The following is a 23,022-nucleotide window of genomic DNA, read 5'->3' as shown; positions in this document are numbered from 1 at the left end:
CTTACCCTGATCCCATAGCGAGGCAGTCCGAGCCCGAGTAGGGGAGTGGAGGGAGGAGAACACAGAGGAGAAGAGAAAGAGAGATAAAAGGAAACACAGTAGACAAGTAAAACACAAACACCACAATTGGTGGGCATGGCATCCTGCTACAGGACACTAAAGGAGGTGGCTCCACCACCAACCACAAGTCTAACAAATAGTAAAACATAACAGCATTAACAGCAATACTACTACCTTATTACCCTATTACCGTCCCTGCACAGGGCTATTAAAAATAGAACAAAAACAGGCGAGACGAGCTAAGCCCATCTCGTAGTACCGCTACCAGGTAGCAGTGAATAAAACTGACAATGGGGCTAAAGGTTCTCCCCACCCGGCGCCGCCCCGCAGGGAGCGCCCGAGGAGAGAACGCAACCCCGGTCCCTGAACGTGACCCCCGCGCTGGAGCGCTGCCAGGCCCCCGGGAGTCCAACAAAAAGAAAGGGGGCCTCACAAGGCCTAGGGCCACAGTCCAGCAGGGAGCCACCAGCCCGGATCATGACCCATCCCCTTAAGGGGGGATATACCTGAAATAAACCATGGCTTGACCCCAGCAAGGAAGGGAGGATAGGGAGGAAGTGGAGGGATTGGGTAAAGAAAAAAAATAGAAAAATATATGAGGGAGGGAGAGGGAGTTAAGAGGAGAGGGGGGGGAAGGGAGTTATGAGGGGGGGAAGCGGGAGTAAGAGGGAAAGCTGGGGGGAGAAGGGAGGGGCAGAAAGGGGGGGGGGGGGAGAGAGGAGCAGGGTGTGGGGAGCAGGGGAATGAAAGGGAAACGGGGAGGGGGCATGAGTAAGGAGAGGAGGGAGTGGGGATGAGGAGGGAAGGAAGGGTAAAAAATTGAAGATTAGAGCCCGGTATAGTTCTCAGGGTCCAGAAAACAACCAGCATACACAGATGATTAGACATTACACACAGTAATCCCTGGAACCGGCCCCCCAGACTGCCCCTATCCCACCAGGGGTAGAATCCCATTTTACTTTTTTTTTTTTAAAGAAAAAATTGTCCCGATGGAGGGCCCCCAGGTTAGCTGAGGGGTTTGGGCAAAACTAGGCAGTCTTAGAAGGGCTGGATCACCGGCAGAAGCCTAAAGTCTAAGGTGAAGGCGCATAAGGCCTTTAGATTAAGTAAAAAACAAAAAGTAAAAGCAACTATAAGTTTGTAAAATAAAAACAAGGAGGAGGGGGGGGGGAGGTATGGACAAAGAGAGCATGGTCACATCATCTGGTATAAGACAAAATCCAGCCCCAGGAAGAGACAAAAAGTACTTCAAAGGCCTGGGGAAGGCAACCAAGCATAAAGCAAAGGATCATGGATGGGCTCACCCGTGTGGCCGTCATCCTGGATCTGAATAGGGGGATCGTGCATGCGGATGGGTATCAGGTGGCGGTCGTTTCCGGTTGCTGACTGGTTCCCATACACGGCCTAAGCGCCTAGAAGAGGGTTTAGGACCTGAAGCCTCTCATGGAGGCTGGGGTCATCCGAAGGGGGGAGCAAATGTAGTGCTTCAAAAGTCGCCTGAGCTTCCTCAGCGGTGCGCACAGAGTAGCCCCGGCCTTGGTAAGTGAAAGCGAGGCGAAAAGGAAGGCCCCATGTGTATTTGATGTGGCGTTCTACCAGAGCTGAAGTGTATGGTTTTAGTTGTCGCCTCTTTTGCACTGTGGTGGGGGCCAGATGAGTAAAGAGCTGGTACTTGTGACCTTGGAAACAGAGATCAGGCTTGTCCCGTGCTGCTTTAAAGAACGTTTCCTTAGTGCGGTAGTAAGTAAACTTGATGATAATGCCCCGAGGGGGCCCCCCCTCCTTCCTCGGCCCCAGGGCCCGATCAAACTCCATGTGATCAATGGGGATGCCTGAGACCAATTCCTGGAATAGGGCTGTGGCAGTGGAGGTTAAGTACTCAATAGTGTCGGGGAGTCCCCTAAGCCGGAGGTTCCCGCATCTAGACCTGTTCTCATAGTCCTCTAATTTTAGGAGGGCTGCATCCAGTTCCCTGCGTAGGTCCTGCAAGTCCTGCTCATGGTGATCAATGACCGTTGCTGCAGCCTCAGTTCTATCTTCCAGCGCATTCGTATGGTTGCCAAGCTCACGGATTTCCTTCGTGAGATGCGTGGCCAGTTTGGAGGTGGCAGCTGACGGTTCCCCCTGCAGCATGGTTTTAAAGCGAGACAGCAGGTCGGCGTCCCGCAACAAAGGTGCTACATATGGTTGCTGGATTCCTGGTATGCTTTCTGCATCTGAGCAGGCTTTGGGCTCACCAGTAAGCAGCGGAGGGGTGAAGTCCCTGTCCGAGGCCTGCGAGTCCAGCGGGCCGTCCGGTGTCTCCTCGAGGTGCTCCGCGCTGTGCCCGATTTGCGCCCCATATTGTCAGCCTCGATGTCGGGATATAGCGAGCCCAAATTAATGTGCAGGAGCGGCGATATCACTGCCGGTGGTGGAGAAGCACCACTAGTTTGCAGCCATCCTGGTTCTTAGCTCACGAGCGCCCCCAGTATGTAGTGATTTCAGATAATGTCAATTAATGACATTCTCCCCTCACACCAACAGGCTGTGGTAAAAAAAGCTTTAGGGTGCTGGGTGTAGCAAGATGGCCGTCGTCATCCAGGACAGGCCGGAGCCAGGGCCTTTCCTGGGAAAAAGAGCTGCAGCAGAATAATATGTGGCTCAAGTTCAGGAGGAGTTATCAGGGCCTTTTCTAATTTGGCCTTCTCACAGCCCAGGAAGACAGCGCCCACCCGGTGGGGATAGATTAGCCAAGGAGTCTAGATGCAACCCTTCAGGGGACTCACCAGGCCAAGGGAAGTATGAAAGGGACCGAGCGGCGGCTCCTTTTTCTGAGGCTCGGCGACTAGGGGGATCCTCTCCTGATGACCATCCGACGCCGATGTGATGACTCCCGGCGGTCACGGAAGGCAAAGGCGGCGATCCCGGAGGCCGAGTAGGCCACAAGATGGCGACCTGACCATGGGATCCGCGGCGGGCCGAATCGTTTAGTCTGCAGGCTGTGGGGAGCAGGCAAACTCGGATGGGGCTGTACAGGAGAGCCCAACAGAGTGGACGAGTTGCTTCAGAGGAAGAAAAGTCAATCCACAGCGGAAGATGGCTGTGGATTCTGATCCGGCCGCGGAGCACAGCCACAGTGCGTCCTTCCTCAGTGCCGTCTGGCCATGCCCCCTCGATCTTCAGTTTTTTAATTAGAATATATATGATAACACTTTTTAGCACTTAGCACCTTCTGTTGTGGGAATATTGAAGAAAGCACAATACATGTTATAGTTTTTTTTTTCCGAGATAATCTAATTATTTTTGATATTTTTTGATAATTAGGCACTTGGCACATTGTTAGTGGTTTGATTAGTGAAGATAGCTCAACACTATTTATTGTATTATTCCTATTTTTTGGTTGGCTGGCCTGTTTGGAGTGTTTGCGGCTGTTTTCGTTATTTTACACTCAATATCCATTTTTGCACTTGAGTATTTTTATTTCCTTGGCTCCGAGAGTCTTCAGTTTGTTTGAAGGGAGAAAATCTCTCGCTTCCACGGAGTCCAGCAGTAAGCCTAGGTACTCCAGGCGCTGAGTTGGCACAAGCACCGACATCTTTAGGTTCAACAACCACCCAAATTCCTGCAGGGTTTGCATGGTGATCGCCACATCCTACTTTAATTCTGAGGCGGAAGCTGCTCTCAGGAGATTGTCTAGGTAACCCAGTATTGCGATCCCGCGTTGTCACAACGATGGCAAAATTGGAGCCAATACCTTGGTAAAGACTTGGGGTGCTGACGCCAAGGCAAAGGGGAGAGCCAAAAACTGGTATGCTTCCCCTACTGCAAACCGCAGAAACCTCTGAAGCCTGAGGCATATGGGTATGTGCAGGTACGCGTCCTGGATGTCCGAGGACCCCAGGTAGTCCCCCTGATGGAGTGCAGCTACAACTGAGAGAACTGATTTCATTCTGAACCTCTGCACTTTTACAAAGCAATTGCGGGCTTTCAGGTCCAAGATTGGATGTACCCCTTACTTTTTGGGGACTACAGATAGATTGGAATAGAACCCCTAAAACCTTTCCGTTTCTGGAAGAGGCACTATCACCTTGCGGCTTAGCAGGTCCCTTACCGCCCCAAACAGGGCCTCCCGGCGAGTCGGGAGTAAGGGTATGCTGGAGGGGAAAAATTTGTTTGGTGGCCAAGAGAAGAACTATCTTGTAGCCCAATAAAATCAGTTCGCAGACAAATTGGTTGGACAGCCGAGAGGCCCACGGGCTGCAAACTCCCAAAGGCGACCCCCCCACCCGAGTGACGGGCGGGGGTAAACAGTATGCGGTAGCACTTTTGTTCGCAGGTTAAGTGAGATGTTAGTGTGATAAGTGCTCCAACTAGCGATTTGTCTTGCGCGAACCTGGAGGGGGAATCATCCTCACTGTCCAATTGGTCTTGGTCTGCGTCATCTGACACATCAGAGCAGGGGCCGCCAGTCGCTGGAGGGCCCAAGTCTGCGTCAGAGCCCTCCCTGGAGGATGGGGGGGGGGGGCAGGGGCAGATTTTTATCACCTTTGCGCCCACACACCGCCTCCACCCTGACAACGAACGTTTCAAGGACCGCCGAAAAAAGTGTCCAAAGGCACTGCAGATGAGCCGGTTACAATTGCAGGGAGAACTGGGGAAGAAACACTAGTTTCTGAAGCCATGCTGACCTACCCTGTCTGCCACCCTTGGGGACTTAGGACAGGTGCACAATTCCACCCTCCTACCGACTGAGGGGACCCCACCACAGGACTCACCTTCCCGACCAAGCACTGCGTCGTTCTGTTACAGGTGTCTGTCGAGAGCAAAAAAATGTGCTGTTCTGAGCAATAGGAACCAGCACTGAGGATAAAAACCATGCTGAGCTACAACAAAATGTCCGCTGGCCGCCCTGTATAAGGGACAATCAGAGAAAATGGCCGCCAAACTTCAGGAAAATGGCCCCGACCATGTTTTCCACTGAGACACACAGAACATGGCCGACAAGCAACTGTACACAATGAATGAACAGAGATAATGCGGGCAGAACAGTGCTATGGCGACAGCACATGCTGAGCCTCCAGACACCCAGAGGAGAGACCACAGACACCAAGCTCAGCCCCCAATCTAAGGTCAGAGCCCCCCCCCGGGGGACCTCTGGCTAAGGTACACACATCGCTCAGCAGCCAAGCAATGCAGCATCCCCCACGGGGAGTGGGGGGAGGAAAATTGGGACAGGGACCCCCTATTGACCTCACAGGGAATGCCCTGCTGCTCAATGCCCCCCAAGGAAGGAAGAGCTGTACTTAAAGTGGTTCTGCACCTAAAAAAATAAAAATATTAAAAGCCAGCAGCTACTAATATTGCAGCTGCTGACTTTTAATAAAATCACACTTACCTGTCCCAGGGTCCAGCGATGTCGCCATCCTCTGTCACGGAATCGGGAAGTGAAGCATCGCGGCTTCACTGCCCGGTTCCCTACTGCGAATGCGCGAGTCGCGCTGCGCGTCTCTTCTGGTCCCCCGCTGTGTCCTGGGAACTGTGTGTTTCTCAGAACACAACGGGGGGGGGGGGGGGTTGCGTCTGCCTGGAAGTGGGTGCAGATACCTGGATTATCCAGGTAACTGCACCCCCCTCCCCCCTGAAAGGTGCCGATTGTGGCACCGGAGGGGGGGAGGGATCAGATTAGCGGAACTTCCCCTTTAGGGTGAAGAACCGCTTTAAATGTAAAAAATAGAGTGCATAAAGAATTGGATAGCGAGCTAGCTGCACACCCCCTATAATTCTAAAAGAGAATTTAATTTTATTCTCTTTAGGAAGAGCTGTACTTAGCATCCGGACGAGCTGGGGACATGCCATCATAGACCCATTCCCGAGCAGTACGGGATGGCTGCTGGCCATGGCACACTGACAAGGACATGGATATTCCGGTCATGTGTGCCCCGGAGGGTTACTTTAACCCCTGGAGCCTGAGGGGCATGTCGTGGCCGACTCAGCACGTAACTAGGGTCTGCACACGCTCGACGTCCAGGCTGGGGAGACTACAAGGATCTAGATTATCCAGCCTGTCACCCAGCCGGCTATTGATAGCAGATCACAGGATCTTAAAACCTTGCGCAAAAGGCAAAAATCCTGAAAATTTCCAGGACCGATGGTTCCGCAGGGAGCCTAGGTCCTTCTCCTTCACTAGGCAGAAAAAAACAGAGCTGCAGAAAGATGGCTGAGGTGTTTTTACCAGAGGGATCGCCCCCTGGGCAGAACTGTAAAATTCTGTTTTTCACATGTATTTTCACATGTTCTGCCTAGTCCTCTCCTGGAGGTGATGTAATAACCCTATGGTCAAGATTACTGGAGCTGTGTCCGTCGATGAACGAAAGGGAAATGCGTAAAAAGAACAAACAAAAAAAACACAGTAAAGTTAGCCCAATTTTTTTATACATGTATATGTGAAAGTTGATGTTACGCCGAGTAAATTGATACCAGACATGTCATGCTTCAAAACTGCACAGGCTCATGGAATGGCACAAATTTCGGTACTTAAAAATCCCCATAGGTGGCGCTTTAATGAGAGGTCTATGCTAGAATTATTGCTCTTGCTCTAACGTTCGCGATGATACCTCACCTGTGTGGTTTGAACGTTGTTTACATATGTGGGCGCAACTTACGCATGCCTTCACTTTTGCAAGCGAGCACGTGGAGACAGGTGCGCTTTCAATATTTTTTTTTATACATATATTGTTAATTTTACTTTTCTAGTTTGACACTTTTTTTTTATCACTTTTATTCCTATAAGAAGGAATGTAAACATTCCTTGTTCTAGAAATTGTGCTTGACCTGTCCTCTTTATAGTAAGATCTTGGGTCAATAAGTCCTCAGATCACACCTCTAGTCTGGGAAGCCTGAAATAAAAAATCTCAGACCGGGTGGCATTTTTTCAAAAGCAAAGGTTGGATGCGTCATCTTAAATACATGCCCATCCTCAGAATCATCACAGAGACTCCAGGGACCATTTGGCCCAACAGAAATCTCTAGGGTCAGAATCCAGGGCAGGTCGGTTATTTCTCTCTTCTCAGGGGTGAGCCGGGGGAAGAGAGATCAAGTAGCTGATCAGCCGCTATGATCATTCTTATGGTGAAGGGAATAACGATATCTGAATGATGGCTGTAGCTGCAGGCATCTTTCAGATAGCACCTCTCAAAGTCTGCTACGTTCCTTGATGTTATGCGGGCGGCAAGTGGATAAAGTGTTACTAAGCCCAATAATATGAAAATAGTTCACCTGCCCCCCCGAGCTAATTAATCTTTTTACCTTAAAAAACTGCCACTATATACATCTTTCGATGATATCTATATCACAATTACATGATAATCAGCAGTTTCATCAGTGCTAAGAGTTCAGGTGGGTGGAGATTTACCCTGCAGCCTGTATACACGCTCACGTGTGAGGCCAATATCATGTGACCTGGTTATCTCTGAGGACAAGCAACTCTTCTCTCGCATAAAAGACACAATTGAGCATCTGCAGGTTGGCTATTGCCTGTGTGTTAGTTAGCCTTCCCAAGGTAGACATTGCAGGAGGGGGAGGGATCTGTTCATACAGGATAAAACCGCCTTTTTACACAATGCAGAGGATTAACCCCTTAAGTTCAACAGCGAGTATAACACGCATGCTATACTGCATATACAGACAGATTTTACTGTTGTGGGTTTAGTAACACTTTAATTGTAATATGTCTGATGCTATAAAATATAACAATCATCAGCAAAACCAGACAACTTTACTTGGCCTAAACCGAATTAGAGGCAAAAGATTAGACTGGCAGGAAAATATGAAAGGGAGATTTTGATTAAAAAAAAAAAAAAATAGGTTCATTAAGTAAAATAAAATATAACTCACATATTCCTCTTGTTCACGTTGTATTTCATAAAATATTTTAGTTCTTAATCCATCAATTTCAGATTTCAGTTCTTTATGGGTAGTTTCGTTATATTCATCAGACTAGAAAACAATTCGGCATTGTGAGAAAGCACGTACAAAATATTTTATGCAGATTCGGGCTTCTTGGGTGTAACGGCATCTCAATTATATATATATATATATATATATATATATATATATATATACACACACACACACACACACACACACACACCATAGTTTGAAGATTTTATAACCTTTACACAGACTAAAACATACACTTGGGCTATCTTACCAAAATAAATGTAGCAAACTATATTTTGGCCTAAATGTATAAAGAATAAAGTATTAGTTTTACTAAGAACAAACGCCCTCCCCTCCCCTACCCCAAATTCTCTGTATATTTTTGTTATAAATTGAATTTGTGTAAAGTGGCACAGTGCTAGTGGTTAATGAAAAATAGGATTTTTTTTGTACTTAACGTAAAATCCGTTTCTCTGTAGTTAACAGACTGACACAGCTCCTTTCTTAGACCATTAGGTTGTTACGACACCTTCAGGAAAGGACATGTTAACGTGATAATAAAACTAGAACTTTCTAGTTCCGCCCAAGGGGCGGTTCCCTAAGTAACAACCCCTCAGCCTGTACTGCAGCCTCAGTATGTCAACAAGCAGTAGAACGTAAAAAAGAAAAAAGGGGGGGAGGGTGCTGTGTCAGTCGGTGAACTAGACAGAAAAGGATTTTACGGTGAGTACAAAAAATCCTATTTTCGCATGCATTCACCAACTGACACAGCTCCTTTCTTAGACCATTGGGACGTCCCCAAGCAGTGCCAAAATGTGGGGTGAGAAAACAGCATAAAAACTTCACCCACAATGGCGTGTGGGAACTAGTACGAAAATGTTACCCACAAAAAAAACAAAAAAAAAACAGAGTGCTCCTCATCTGATAGTCACTACCTCCAAACAGCCTCAGAACTGGCTGCACTGCATTTACTAATGCACTGACATCTACCTTGTATAATTTTGTAAAAGTGTGAACGGAGGACCAAGTCGCCGCTTTACACACTTGAGCGACAGCCGCTTGATGTCGGAAGGCCCAAGACGTTCCAATTGCCCTGGTGGAGTGGGCCGTGACCGTAAAGGGGGGCACCTGCCCCTTCAAGGTGTAGGCCTGTACTACAATCTGTCTGATCCACCTAGAATTGGTGGCCGACGAGACCGAAACGCCTTTTTTCGGACCAGCGTCCAAAACAAACAAGGAGTTTGACTTCCAAAAGGGAGCCGTAGCAGACAAATACACTCTCAGAGCCCGGACCACGTCCAGGGAATGGAGGGCCACCCCTTTAGGATGTGTCGGTTTAGGACACAGAGATGGTAACACAATGTCTTCATTGATGTGGAACATCGAAACCACCTTCGGCAGAAAAGAAGGTTGCGGACGTAACACCACCTTATCCTTGTGGATAACCAGATAGGGCGACTTGCAAGACAAAGCCGCCAGTTCCAAAACCCTCCTGGCCGAAGTAATGGCCACTAAAAAAAAAAGACCACTTTCTCAGAAAGGGTCAACAAAGGGATCTCTGATATTTTCAAATGGCAGTTTTTGAAGAGCTGATAACACCAAGTTCAGATCCCACGGGGGTAACTGTGGACGCACCGGAGGAACTACGTCGGACCCCCTGAATGAAAGTGCTCACTAGAGAGTGAGACGCCAGGGGTCGCTGAAAAAAAAAGACAGCCAAAGCTGATATTTGTCCCTTAATGGTGCTTAAAGTCAATTTCTGGTCTACTCCTTTCCTGTAGAAACAGCAGGATCCTGGATATAGAAAAGGAGCGCAGACGCCATCCTTTCTCCTCACACATGGAGATGTAGGCCTTCCAGGTACCACGATATATCTTCCGAGAAGAAGATTTCCGTGCTCTCAGCAAAGTTGGAATCCAAGAGTCCAAAAGACCCCGGTTCCTCAACACCTGGCTCTCAATAGCCATGCCGTTAAAATCAGTGATGGCAAAGCAGGATGGATACACAGGGTAAGCTGTTATAACCCGTATGGCCTTAATGTCGAAGTTGACGTTAATGCATTTATTGATAATAGTTAGATAGGATGTGGTGAAATTTAATATTGTAAACCAACTTTGAGTTTCTGATAGCCTGGTAATTTGAATTAATTAACCACTTCCCGACCGCCGCACGACGATGTACGTCGACAGAATGGCACGGGCAGGCATATGGGCGTACATGTACGTCCCTGCCTTGCCGCGGGTCGGGGGCCCGATTGGGCCCCCGCCCGATGCCTGCGGCGGTCGGTATTCGTACGGGAGCGATCCGGGATGAGGGGACGGCCATTCATTCATGGCCACCCCCTCGCGATCGCTCCCGACGAATGAAAATGCTCCGTGACATCACTTCCTCTCCTGTAATGTAAACACAGGAGAGGAAGTGATGTAATCTCTCCTCCGTGTCGGTATTTTTCGTTCCAACACGACACTACACAGTAGAACATGCCAGGCACACTCACACCCCCCCGATCACCCCCCCAATTACCCCTGCCCCCCAGTCACAGTGACACCAATGTCATTTTTTTTTTTTGCATTGGTGTCATTTGTGACTGTAATAACTGTTAGGGCAGTTAGGGTTAGCCCCCTTTAGTTCTAATGTACCCTCCTAACCCCCCCAATAAAGGTTTAACCCCGTGATCACCCCCCGTCGCCAGTGTCACTAAGGCTGGGTTCAAATTGCAGCGGTTTATGAGAACGAATGTGATTCGCACCGCACTGCAGTGCAAATCACATCCGATCTCTGTGCGATTCGAGTTCAGCCATACAGATAGTATGGCTGAATTCGCATCGCACCCGCCGCAAATTCGCACGGGACCCTTTTTTTGGTCCGCAGCAGAATCGGATCGCATGGGTGTTCACACCATGCGATCCGAGTTTGCAGATCGCACTGCGATATGCGAACTGATCTGGGGGTGTCATTAACATTTCACTGACTCTCCCAGCAGTTCGCATAGGGCAGTGTGAACTGCCGCCGGGAGGCATGCGATGCGGGAACCCGCCGCGGATTCGTGGCGTTCCCGCATCGCTCCAGTGTGAACCCAGCCTAATAATCGATCATTTTTCTGATCGCTGTATTAGTGTCACAGGTGACGCTAGTTAGGCAGGTAGGTATTTAGGTTCGCCGCAGCTTTTTATAGCGCCAGGGACCCCCATATACTACCGCATAAAGCCCCCTGATTGCCCCCTAGTTAACCCTTTCACCAGTGATCACCATATAACTGTTACAGGTGACGCTGGTTGGTTAGTTATTTTTTTATAGTTTCAGGGCACCCGCCATTTATTACCTAGTCTCACTAGTGTACCCCTAAATTTAGGGGTGTCTACTTTCCAAAATGGGGTCATTTGGGGGGGGGGGGGGGGGTTTGTGCCATCTTGGCATTTTATGGCCTTCAAAACTGTAACGCCCTTAGAAAGCCTGAAGGCGGTGCTTGGTTTTCGGGGCCCCGTACGCGGCTAGGCTCCCAAAAAGTCCCACACATGTGGTATCCCCGTACTCAGGAGAAGCAGCAGAATTTATTTTGGGGTGTCATTTCACATATGCCCATGGCATGCGTGAGCAATATATCATTTAGTGACAACTTTGTGAAAAAAAAAAAAAAAGTTTGTAATTTTCCCGCAACTTGTGGCAAAATATAAAATATTCCATGGACTCAACATGCCTCTCAGCAAATAGCTTGGGGTGTCTACTTTCTAAAATGGGGTCATTTGTGGGGGTTTTGTGCCATCTTGGCATTTTATGGCCTTCAAAACTGTAATAGGTAGTGAGGAGTGAAGTCAAATATTTACGCCCTTAGAAAACCTGAAGGTGGTTCTTGGTTTTCGGGGCCCCGTACGCGGCTAGGCTCACAAAAAATCCCACACATGTGGTATCCTCGTACTCAGGAGAAGCAGCAGAATTTATTTTGGGGTGTCATTTCACATATGCCCATAGCATGTGTGAGCAATATATCATTTAGTGACAACTTTGTGAAAAAAAATAAAAAAAATTTTTTTGTCATTATTCAATCGCTTGAGGCAAAAAAATAAAATATTCCAATGGGCTCAACATGCCACTTATCAATTTCCTTAGGGGGTCTACTTTCCAAAATGGGGTCATTTGGGGGGGTTTTGTACTGCCCTGCCATTTTAGCACCTCAAGAAATGAGATAGGCAGTCGTAAACTAAAAGCTGCGTAAATTCCAGAAAACGTACCTTAGTTTGTAGATGTGACAACTTTTGCGCAAACCAATAAATATACAATTATTGACTTTTTTTTTACCAAAGACATGTGGCTGAATACATTTTGGCCTAAATGTATGACTAAAATTGAGTTTATTGGATTTTTCTAATAACAAAAAGTAGAAAATATCATTTTTTTTCAAAATTTGCGGTCTTTTTACGTTTATATCGCAAAAAATAAAAATCGCAGAGGCAATCAAATACCATCAAAAGAAAGCTCTATTTGTGGGAAGAAAAGGACGCAAATTTTGTTTGGGTACAACATTGCATGACCGCGCAATTACCAGTTAAAGCAGCGCAGTGCCAAATTGTAAAAAGACCTCTGGTCATTTACCAGCAAAATGGTCCGGTCTGAAAGTGGTTAAGGGAGTACAGTTATTGGTACTTTTTATGTTTCTATTTTGAGAGTGTGTATATCTGGGTGTATGAAGTGCCCACTTTAGTATGACATACATTTTAAGTTAATTTTTAAGCAAACTAGGTTGAGACCTCTATTATTGGCTTAATAGAACCAAGGAAGAGAAAGTACATTTATATATATTTTTCTTAAATAATAATACATTTACATTACATCGTGTGAGACTCAGAAGCATGATGTATGTTAAATTATATATCAGCCATTAACATTCCATCATTTTTTATATATATATTTTTTTTTTGTTGTTTTTTCTGTATTTTTTAATAATTAATATATATGGAATACAGTATTCGCTGTGCTATTACGTATGGGTGGTAGCTGGCTTATAGTGAGAGAACATTTGCCCGCTCTTAAGATGGCCTCTTTAGTTACTTATGAAGGGAGGATTCCGGAAGAGAGCTCCTACACAATAGTAGATGGCGCAGGGCGGCGGTGATAGAATATTCACCCACATAGTGTGGGCGCTTGCCCTTACTAAATATGGCCACTTGGGTTTTTAGAAGCTCAGAGTGGGGTGTTCCTAATTGAGTGTTACGACATATAAGGCAGTGAGTCAGCACGCCGCCCGTGCCCCTGGAAGACGTCATCTCTAATGACACGGTGTAGGGAGGAGCGGTGTGCTGACGTCACCGCGATCTATGCTGAACCCGGAAGCGATGGGCAGCGTTACATGCAGCCGGCCGGCAGAATTCTTTTTATTGGATGCAAGTTCTTTTATGATTTATGTAAGTGTGATTCTTTAATTTTATTAAAATATCCTGGCAAGATTATACTATGGCGATTCCCCTTCTTTATGTGATTGGCAATGAGCGGTGTGGCCATAGGAATACACCAGCAATTGGAACAGAGTGCCTAAAGGGATACATCCCCCATGCAGCTAGGGTCCAGAAGGAGGGATATGACAGTGGCGATATTAGATCTCTGAGATGATAGATATTGAATCGGATCATTATAGCGCAGCCTTTTTTGTAAAATAGGATGGAAAATCTGACCTTGAGACAGCAGGTCCTCTCGTAACGGCAGTCGCCATGGGGCGTCCGCCACCAGGCGCACTAGGTCTGCGTATCAAGGATGCTGGGGCCAATCAGAATTACTGGAAACCTTTCGGCCTCCACTCTGCGGAGCAGACATGGTAACAGTTTCAGCGGAGGAAAGGCACAGATCAGCTGGTACTTATCCCACGGAGCCACCAGCGCATCTGACGCATCAGCCCAAGGATGTCTTGCCCTGGACACGGATCTCGGCACCTTACAAATGAGACGGGAAGCAAGAAGATACACGTCTGGTGTGTCCCATCGCAGGCACAGTAGCCTGAACACCTCTGGATGCAACGCCCATTCTCCTGGGTCCAGCATCTGGCAACTTAGGTAGTTTGTCTGCCAGTTCTCCACTCCCAGGATGTAAATGGCCGAAAGGGCTGGTACATGTCGCTCTGCCCACTGAACGATGTGAGTGACCTCCCGTGTGGCGATCAGCAGGGCCTGAGTCTGCATCAGAGCTCTCCCCGGAGGACGGGGGCCGTATTTTTTACCACCTTTGCGCCCACGCACTGCCTCCATCTTGGAAACAAACGAATTAAGGACTGCCGACAAAGCGTCCAGAGGCACTGCACTGTCTGCAGGTGAACCAGTTGCAATTACCTGGATATCAGGGGAAGAAACACCAGTTTCTGAAGCCATGCTGACCCTACCCTGTCTGCCACCTGTTGGGGACTTAGGACAGTGATGGTTCCACCCTCCTAACTGCTGCCGGGTGAGGGGCTCTTCCCGCAAGCATTACCACCCTGTCCGAGTTCTGCGCTGTCCAGCTAGGTGTGCCTGTGTCAGCTCCCAGATACGCAAAAAGCAAACTTCTGCAGAAAAATCCACAGACCGATGAGCCCGCAGGGTTCCTAGGTCCTTCCTCCTTCGCTAGGCAGAAAAAAACCTGAGGCTGCAGTAGCAGGCTGAGGGGTTGTTACCTAAGGGACCACCCCTTGGGTGGAAATAGAAAGTTCTAGTTTTAATATCACGTTAACATGTTATGCCTAGTCCTCTCCTGAAGGTGACCCAACAACCCAATGGTCTAAGAAAGAAGCTGTGTCAGTCCGTGAACGTAAGAGAAAACTAATTTCTGAAAATGCACAAGTAATCCATGTATGACACATAGTAGTGCACAGTTTTTGTTACCCTGGGCCTCCCTTTCTTAGCAGGAGTGGGGAGAGGGCAGTTAAAAAACAAGTCAAACTATTCTAATTTACTATATATATATATATATATATATATATATATATATATATATATATATATATATATATAAAATAAAATAAAAAAGGTTTTCCTACCTCTTCCATGTTGCTGCATTCTAGCAGTTTCCACCTCAGCTGACCCTTGAGTTCTTTAATTGTCTTCTTGACTGCCATTAAATCATCCACATTTGGATTTGTATTGATCCACTGTACAATATTATTTTTAAACTGTAAAATAAATGCACACATTTTAAAATTCCTAATGACCATCAGAAAAATAGGATTTTTTTACTCACCTTAAAATCCTTGTCTCTGAAGTTCATTGATGTACACAGCTCCAGTAATCTTGACCGAAGGGTTATTAAGCCACCTTCAGGAGAGGACTAGGCAGAGCATGTAAAAAAAAAGAGAACTTTACAGTTCCGCCCAGGGGGTAGTCCCTCTGGTAATAACCCCTCAGCCTGCTTCCTGCAGCTCAGTATGCCAACAAGCAGTATAACGTAAGCCAATAGGAGGGAAGGGTGCTGTGGCCATCAATGAACTTCCGAGAAAAGGATTTTACAGTGAGTACAAAAATCCTATTTTCTCTTTTGTTCATTGACGGACACAGCTCCAGTAATCTTGACTGTAGGGACGTCCCCAAGCAGTGTCATAATGAGGGGTGGGAACAGCAACACAACTTCACCCACAACCAGAGGTGCTCCCTAACGGGGGAGTCACCATCTGAACCAACCGCATCAGAACTTGCGGTCAACATATGCAGCAGAGTGCATTGACATTCAAAAAGGTAACTTTCTCTTAACAGAATAAAGAGTGTAAAATTGCAACATTACACGGCCGCCTGCAAAACTTTGCAGCCGAAGCAGGCATCAGAAGATGTGCTTACATCAACTTTGTAAAAGTGTGAACAGACGACCAAGTCGCTGCCTTACACACCTAGGAGACTGACGCTTGATATTGGAAAGACCAAGAGGTTCCAATTGCCCTGGTGGAATGGGCCGCGACAGGAAAGGGGAGCACCTGCCCCTTCAAAGCGTAAGCCTGGACCACGATCTGTCTGATCCACCTGGAAATGGTGGACGATGAGACCGCCAGTCCTTTTTTCGGACCAGCTATCAAAACAATGAGAGAATCTGACTTCTGGAAGGGAGCCGTGGCAGACATATATAACCTTAGAGCCTGGACCACGACCAGGGAATGGAGGGTCACCTCCTTCGGATGTGTCGGTTTAGGACACAGAGATGGTAACACAATGTCTTCATTGCGGTGAAAAGCCGAAACCACCTTCGGTAGAAAGGAAGGTTACGGACGCAACACCACCTTATCTTTGTGTATAACGAGATAGGGCGACTTGCAAGACAAGGCCGCCAACTCAGAAACCCTGCTGGCAGATGTAATGGCCACTAGGAAGACCACAGTGTTAAAAGGATTTGCCTGATGGTCTCAAATGGCGGTTTCTGAGGTCCCAACACCAGGTTCAGATCCCACAGAGTTACGGGTGGATGCGCGGGGGGGGGGGGGGGGGGACTACATGCCGGACCCCTTGTACAAAGGTGCTCACTAGAGAGTTAGATGCCAGGGGTCGTTGGAAAAAGCCAGCCAAGGCTGGTATTTGTCCCATGATGGTGCTTAAGGCCAGTTTCTGGTCCACTCCTCACTGTAGGAACAGCAGGATCCTGGAAACGGAATAGGTGCGCGGGTGCCACCCCATCTCCTCACACATGGATATATAAGCCTTCCATGTACGATGATATATCTTTCGACAAGAAAATTTTTAGTGCCCTTAACGTAGTGGAAATCACAGAGAAAGACAGACTTCGGTTCCTTAGCACCTGGCTTTCAACAGCCTTGCCGTTAAAACCAGCGATGGTAAAGCAGGACGGAGAATCTGGCCTTATGACGGAAGGTCTTCTTGCATCGGTAACTGCCAAGGAGCGTCTGCCACCAGGCGTATTAGGTCTGCATATCAAGACCTAATACACCTCCGGATGCAATGACCACTCTCCTGGGTCCAGCATCTGGCGACTTAGATAGTCCGCCTGCTAGTTTTCTACTCCTGAGATGTATATGGCTGACAGGGCGGTACGTGCCGCTGTGCCCACCGAAGGATGTGAGTGACCAACCGCACTGCAGCCGAGCTTCTTGTTCCTCGATGGTTGACATATGCCACCACCATGGCGTTGTCTGACTGGATCCTGATCGGACGTCCTAATATTCTCTTCGACCATGTGGAGAGGCAAATCCTGATCGCTCAAAGTTCGAGCACATTGATCGGCAACCGGGATTCCTCTCTCAACCAGAGGCGACTGTACTCCCAGTACTCCACCCCAGCCAGTCAGGCTGGCGTCCATTGTGATCACTGTCCAATGAAGAGGTAGGAACGACTTCCCGGACCAAAGGGCCGGAAATCTCAGCCACCAGAGAAGAGAATCCCTGACTAACTGGCTCACCTCAATCTGTCGATCCAGTGATAACGGAGATTTGTCCCATTTTGCCAATGTCTCCTTCTGAAAGACTCTGGTATGAAATTTGGCGTACGGTACCGCCTCGAAGGAGGCCACCATGAGGCCCAAGACTTGCATGCAGAAGCGTAGCAACGACCACCTGTAGTTCATCAACAGCTTCACCGCGGCTCTGAGAGTCTGCAGTTTGTTTGAAAGGAGAAACACTCGCTTCCACAGAGTCCAGCAGTAAGCCTAGGTAGCCCAGGCGTTGGCACATTAAGCGACTTTTTGAGGTTCAACACCCACCCAAATTCCTGCAGGGTAGGCATGGTGATCGCCACATCCTCCCTTAATTCTGAGGCGGAAGCCGCTCTCAGAAGGAGATCATTTAAGTAACCCACGATTGCGATCCCGCTTTGTCGCAACAATGCCTAAGTTGGAGCCAATACCTTGGTAAAGACTCAGGGTGCTGAAGCCAAGCCAAAGGGGAGAGCCACAAACTGGTAGTGGGCTTCCCCTACTGCAAATAGCAGAAACTTCTGATGCCTGAGGCATATGGGTATATGCAAGTACGTGTCTTGGATGTCCAAAGACGCCAGGGAGTACCCCTGATGGAGTGCGACTACGGAGCGAACTGATTCCATTCTGAACCTCTGTACTTTCATAAAACAATTGAGGGCTTGCAGGTCCAAGATTGGACGTACCCCTTCCTTTTTTGGGGACTACAAACAGATTGGAATAGAACCGCTGAAACCTTTCTGTCTCTGAAACAGGCACTATTACCCCACGGCTTTTTTTTATTTTATTTTTTTTTAGATGCCTGGTCCGCAGACCAGCATTTTAGCCAAATCAGGCGCCGGAGCACCACTGTCGACACTGGTACCCTGGAGAGCAAGGGAAGCATATCCAGGGCCGCTTCACAAACGTTTGTGCAAGGCTGTGCACTAACTGCTAGTTCCACACAGACAGGAGAAGCCTGCTGCTTCTCCAATTCACAGTGCAATCGTTTTTCCCACTCAGTAAGTGTCTGCAACACTAATGCTGTGGCCAGTACTGGTCATATCGCTGACCCCACTACCGTAAACAGGGAGCGGACCACTGCCTCGGCCTTCCCGTCAGTAGGATCCTTAAATGCAGGAGTCCCTTCTACCGGGATCGTGGAGGAGCCGACCATTTCTTAAGAAGGCTCTCCTCAAAGGGGTAACGCACTGCCATTCTTTTAGGGACCGAGTAGGTCCGTTGCGGGCTACCCCATTCCTTGTATATGAACTTATTGAAATAAGTCAGATACGGAAACATCTTAGGTGTACGGGCTGGCTTACAGGACCCAAAAGGGGCCGCTACTTCAGCAGAGGATTCTGCTGTATCCTGAATTTTCAGGGCATCACGCACAGCGTGCCCAAAGCCCGGTATAAATCCAAGGGGGATCGGAGATTCGCTGTCCAAGGGCCTCAGCTATGGAATGCTCTACCAATCAACATCCGCCTGGAAGAAAATCACCTGGCTTTTAGGAAAAAACTCAAGACCTTCCTCTTTTAACAGATGATCAAAGCTCGCCACAGCGCCTAGAGGCGATTCAGTTCGCATTGTGCGCTATACAAGTATTTCATTCATTCATTCAGCTGTGATAAGTGATCCAACTAGCGCTTTGTCTTGCGCGTACCCAGACACAGAATCATCCTTACTGTCTGATCATTCCTGGTCAGCGTCCTCTGACAGAGCAGGGGCCGCCAGTCACTCAGGGCCCAAGTCAGAACTCTCCCCGGAAAACCTGCCGACAAAGCGTCGAAAGGCACTGCACTGTTTGCAGATGAGCCAGTTGCAATTGCAGGGAGTTCTGGGGAAGAAACACCTGTTTTTGAAGCCATGCTGACTCACCGTGTCTGCCAACCTTGGGGACTTAGGACAAGGTGCTCAATCCCACCCTCCTAGCTGCTGCAGACTAAGGGGTCCCCCCACGCAGGACTCACCATCCTGACCGAGCGCTGCGCCATGCTGTTACAGGTGCCTGTGTCCAGTGTCAGCTCCCAGGTGTCCAGAGCAAAAAAAAAAAAAACACACTGTTCTGAGGTACAGGAAACAGTGCAGAGGAGAAAAAATGTGCCGAGGCTACAAAAAATGGCCACCGGGTGCCCTGTGTAGAGAAAATTCACAGGGAAAATGGCCGCTGACCATGCTTCTCAGCGAGACTCACAGAAAATGGCAGACAAGTAATTGTACACAGTGAATGAACACAGATAATGGCGGCAGACAGCGCTATAGCGGCAGCACATAAAGAGCTCACAGACAGGAACAGAGAGATCACAGACAGCTCAGGGACACAGACAGCCAGCGCAGCCCCAAGGCAAGGATCAGAGCAGCCTGGAAGGACCCCTTGCTCAGGTACACACACCACCCAGCAGCCCAGTCATGCAACATCCCCCACAGGGGGTTGGCGGGAGGTAAAATTGGAACAGGAAGAAAAGAGAGGAATCACCCTAATCAACCTCCCAGGGAATGTGCAGCTGCTCTGCCCACGAGGCAGGAAGAGCTGTACTTACCATCCGGATGAGCTGGGGACATCCCATCACCCAGAAGTACGGGGTGGCTGCTGGCCACGGCACACTGTGACAAAGACATCTGTAGTCCAGTCATATGTGTGCCCTGGAGCGTTGCGCTCACCAGCCGCCTCTGGAGCCCGAGAGACATGTCGTGGCCGACCCAGCGTGCTGGGTGGCCAGACTGGGGAGACTGCAAGGATCTATATTATCCAGTCGGTCACCCAGCCGGCTGTTAGAAGATCACAGGATCAATATCTTGTGCAAAAGGCAAAAATCCAGAAAAAAATCCCAGGGACAGATGGTCCCGGCAGGGAGCCTAGGTCCTTCTCTTTCACTAGGCAGAAAAAAACTGAGCTGCAGGAAACAGGCTGAGGGGTTATAGCCAGAGGGACCACCCCTGGGCGGAACTGTACAGTTCTGTTGTTTTCACATGTATTACATGTTCTGCCTAGTCCTCTCCTGAAGGTGGCGTGATAACCCTATGGACAAGATTTAATGGAGCTGTGTCTGTCAATGGACGAAAGAGAAAATGCAGTGCCCACGGTATGTGAAGAGCCCAATCTGGCAGTTATTTTACAGTTTGGTTGGCTGGCTTGGGGCGGCCAAACTTCAGCTCAGTTGCCTGTTTTGGTCACACTCCAAATCTGAGAGACCAACTTCATGAGCAGTTTTGCCTACTGTTCTTAGCACCAGGTGTTTGTTTTCCATGTTTACCTACTTGCATACCCTTTCTAGGTCCTAAATTAATATTAAGTAGAATTTAGTTCAGCCCTCCAAAACAGTGCCAGTTTATCATGTGGCTGGCCCTTTGAGAAAATGATTGCCCAGCCATAGAAGCAAACTTTTAGTTTTTTTTTTTAGTTTTTTAGGTAAGGGCTTAAAAGGAGTTCCCTAGGCTCCACATTGTACACTAGGATTAGCATGCCCATAGGGGGTTAGGCTCAGGGCCCTAAGAATCCCAGGTAGGAACACTTTGCAATATAACTAAAAAGGCTCTCCCAAAGCCTTGGAGCCAAGTGATACTCCATGTCCTATAGCATCACCATAGACAGTGATTCAGTGGCTACTGAGGTAGCAGATATAGCTGCTACAAGGAAGAAATTGAGATACGCTCATGTCCTCCCTGCATTACAGCCTATAATGCATATATAATAATAGTGAATTCCCAGTTTAATTTAAGTAGGGAGCCATACCTAGCTGGGACTGTGGAGACTTACGAAGGGGACAGCATCCCTGCCAGTGATGAGACCTGAGAGGAAGCAATGCAGATTGCCCTGAGGGAAAGGACTAGGCAACTATATCATTTCAAGAAGGTAGGGTTCCGCAATCCTCGCAGTTTCTCAGAGAAAGGTATCCAGCCAACCTGAAACCCAAGGGATCATCTAGAGCAGGGATATGCAATTAGCGGACCTCCAGCTGTTGCAGAACTCCCATGAGGCATAGCAAGACTGACAGCCACAAGCTTGACACCCAGAGGCATGATGGGACTTGTAGTTTTGCAACAGCTAGGAGGTCCATTAATTGCATATCCCTGATCTAGAGTAACTTACAGAAGGCACCAAGGATGCTGCCACAACCAGGACGGGAGGAAGGGCCCCAGAAATTAACTGCACCCTGAAGTGAAGAACAGTGCTGGAGCCAAACAGCATTCAGAAATCAATCTCACCACAAGACTGTTACGCATTCCACGAATAGATTTCCATCCTAAAAATCTATTTTGACAATAGCTTTCTAAAGTTTTTTTTTCCCCTACTCAAGTCCAAAACAATAAAGATTATGAGAATAAAATGGCACTCAAAAACTGCATTATGGGACAACCTCTCTATGTGCTGACATTACTGAGATTTTCATAAACAGCAAGATATACAACCCACACTAGTTGACAGTGAGCAACACACTGGGCTAATTGATGAAAGGTGCAAAACTGGACAAAAGGTCACGCTTTGGCCCATATCAACCCAGTGTCTTGCTTTCTTGTGCTCTAGCTGACCCATATCCACACCAGTTTAACCACTTCAATACTAGATACTTTCGACTCCTTCCTGCCCATGCCAATTTTCAGCTTTCAGCACATTGAATGACAATTGTGTGGTCATGCAACACTGTACACAGCTTACATTTTTATAATTACATTTTTTATATAGCTAGAGCTTTCATTTGGTGGTTTTTAATCACCACTGGGTATTTTTTTGCTAACATTTTTCTTAGTTTCTGGGCAAACAAGTACATTTTTCTCCTTCGCTGATAAGGAGTCACTAACAATCAGGGCACTGATGATCAGTGTCCTGATTATTGGTGCAAATAATGTGCTGACACAGCGTGAGGAAAGGAATGTTGATAACCAGCAAGTTTGTTTACATGCGATTAGACACAGCTGATCACATGGTAAAAGGAATGATTGGCCCTTTACAGCATTCTGTGAGCAGAAGTGTATGGAGGACACAGAGCGCGCCAGTTGGAGGCAGGGAGTTCTGGGAGGATGTCCATTGATGCCCTCCGAGAACTGGACAACAGCACTGTAGCCATCTTTTAGCTATTGCACTGTTGGGAAGTAGTTAAATCATATGAGCAAACTTTAATGATCATACTTACGTCAACACTAGATAAATATTTTGAATTGACAGCTTCAATAAGACACATTTCTTCATTAATCAGCTTTACAACTCTGTTGTATGTGTTTTTTATTATTTCCTGTTCTTTCTGATTGGGTTCCTGCATTAAATTAAAAAAATATATATATATATTTTTTAACATTTTTGATAGAAAAAATATCTATGTTTCACAAACCGCTCTACAAAATGTTACTATTAATATATAGAATTAAAAATAAGTAATAAAGTGTTACTAAACCCACAACAATAAAAGCAGTTTTTATATGCAGGCCGTTTGATCCAATCTCTGTGATCCTCGTCCTCTTTAACAGACTCCAACTCATCTCATGATACAACAGAGCATTTGGAGTCAGGCTGCACATGCTTAGTTTGCAGTGTATTGCTAGAGTTTATTTGTTCTTCGAAGGGTGCATGTGATCAGCATAGGGCCAATCAGCGCACTCTAGAATGAAAACTCATCCTACAAGCTTTAGCAGACTGATGCAGGTCACAAGATTTCTTTATATTGCCGATGAGAAAAGTATTTAGCCGTTTATATTTACTGA

General features: G+C 47.5%; 1 protein-coding gene across 1 annotated transcript in view; it reads right to left on the bottom strand.

The window, feature by feature from the left end:
• The window catches only part of STK31 (serine/threonine kinase 31), a 661,901-nt gene that overhangs the window by 143,054 nt on the left and 495,825 nt on the right, over window positions 1-23,022 (bottom strand). The window contains exons 14-16 of the mRNA XM_077491295.1: window positions 22,458-22,577; window positions 14,978-15,109; window positions 7,936-8,037 (exon numbers count right to left, since the gene is read on the bottom strand). Of these exons, the coding sequence (XP_077347421.1) occupies window positions 7,936-8,037; window positions 14,978-15,109; window positions 22,458-22,577 (354 nt within the window). The remainder of the gene's footprint in view (window positions 1-7,935; window positions 8,038-14,977; window positions 15,110-22,457; window positions 22,578-23,022) is intronic.

This window comes from Lithobates pipiens, unplaced genomic scaffold, assembly GCF_037356315.1.
Source record: "Lithobates pipiens isolate NorthernLeopardFrog02 unplaced genomic scaffold, aLitPip1_a1.2 Scaffold_19, whole genome shotgun sequence".
NCBI classification, from domain to species: domain Eukaryota; kingdom Metazoa; phylum Chordata; class Amphibia; order Anura; family Ranidae; genus Lithobates; species Lithobates pipiens.
The sequence above is the reverse complement of the archived record's forward strand: the minus strand, read 5'-3'. Positions and strand labels throughout refer to the sequence as shown.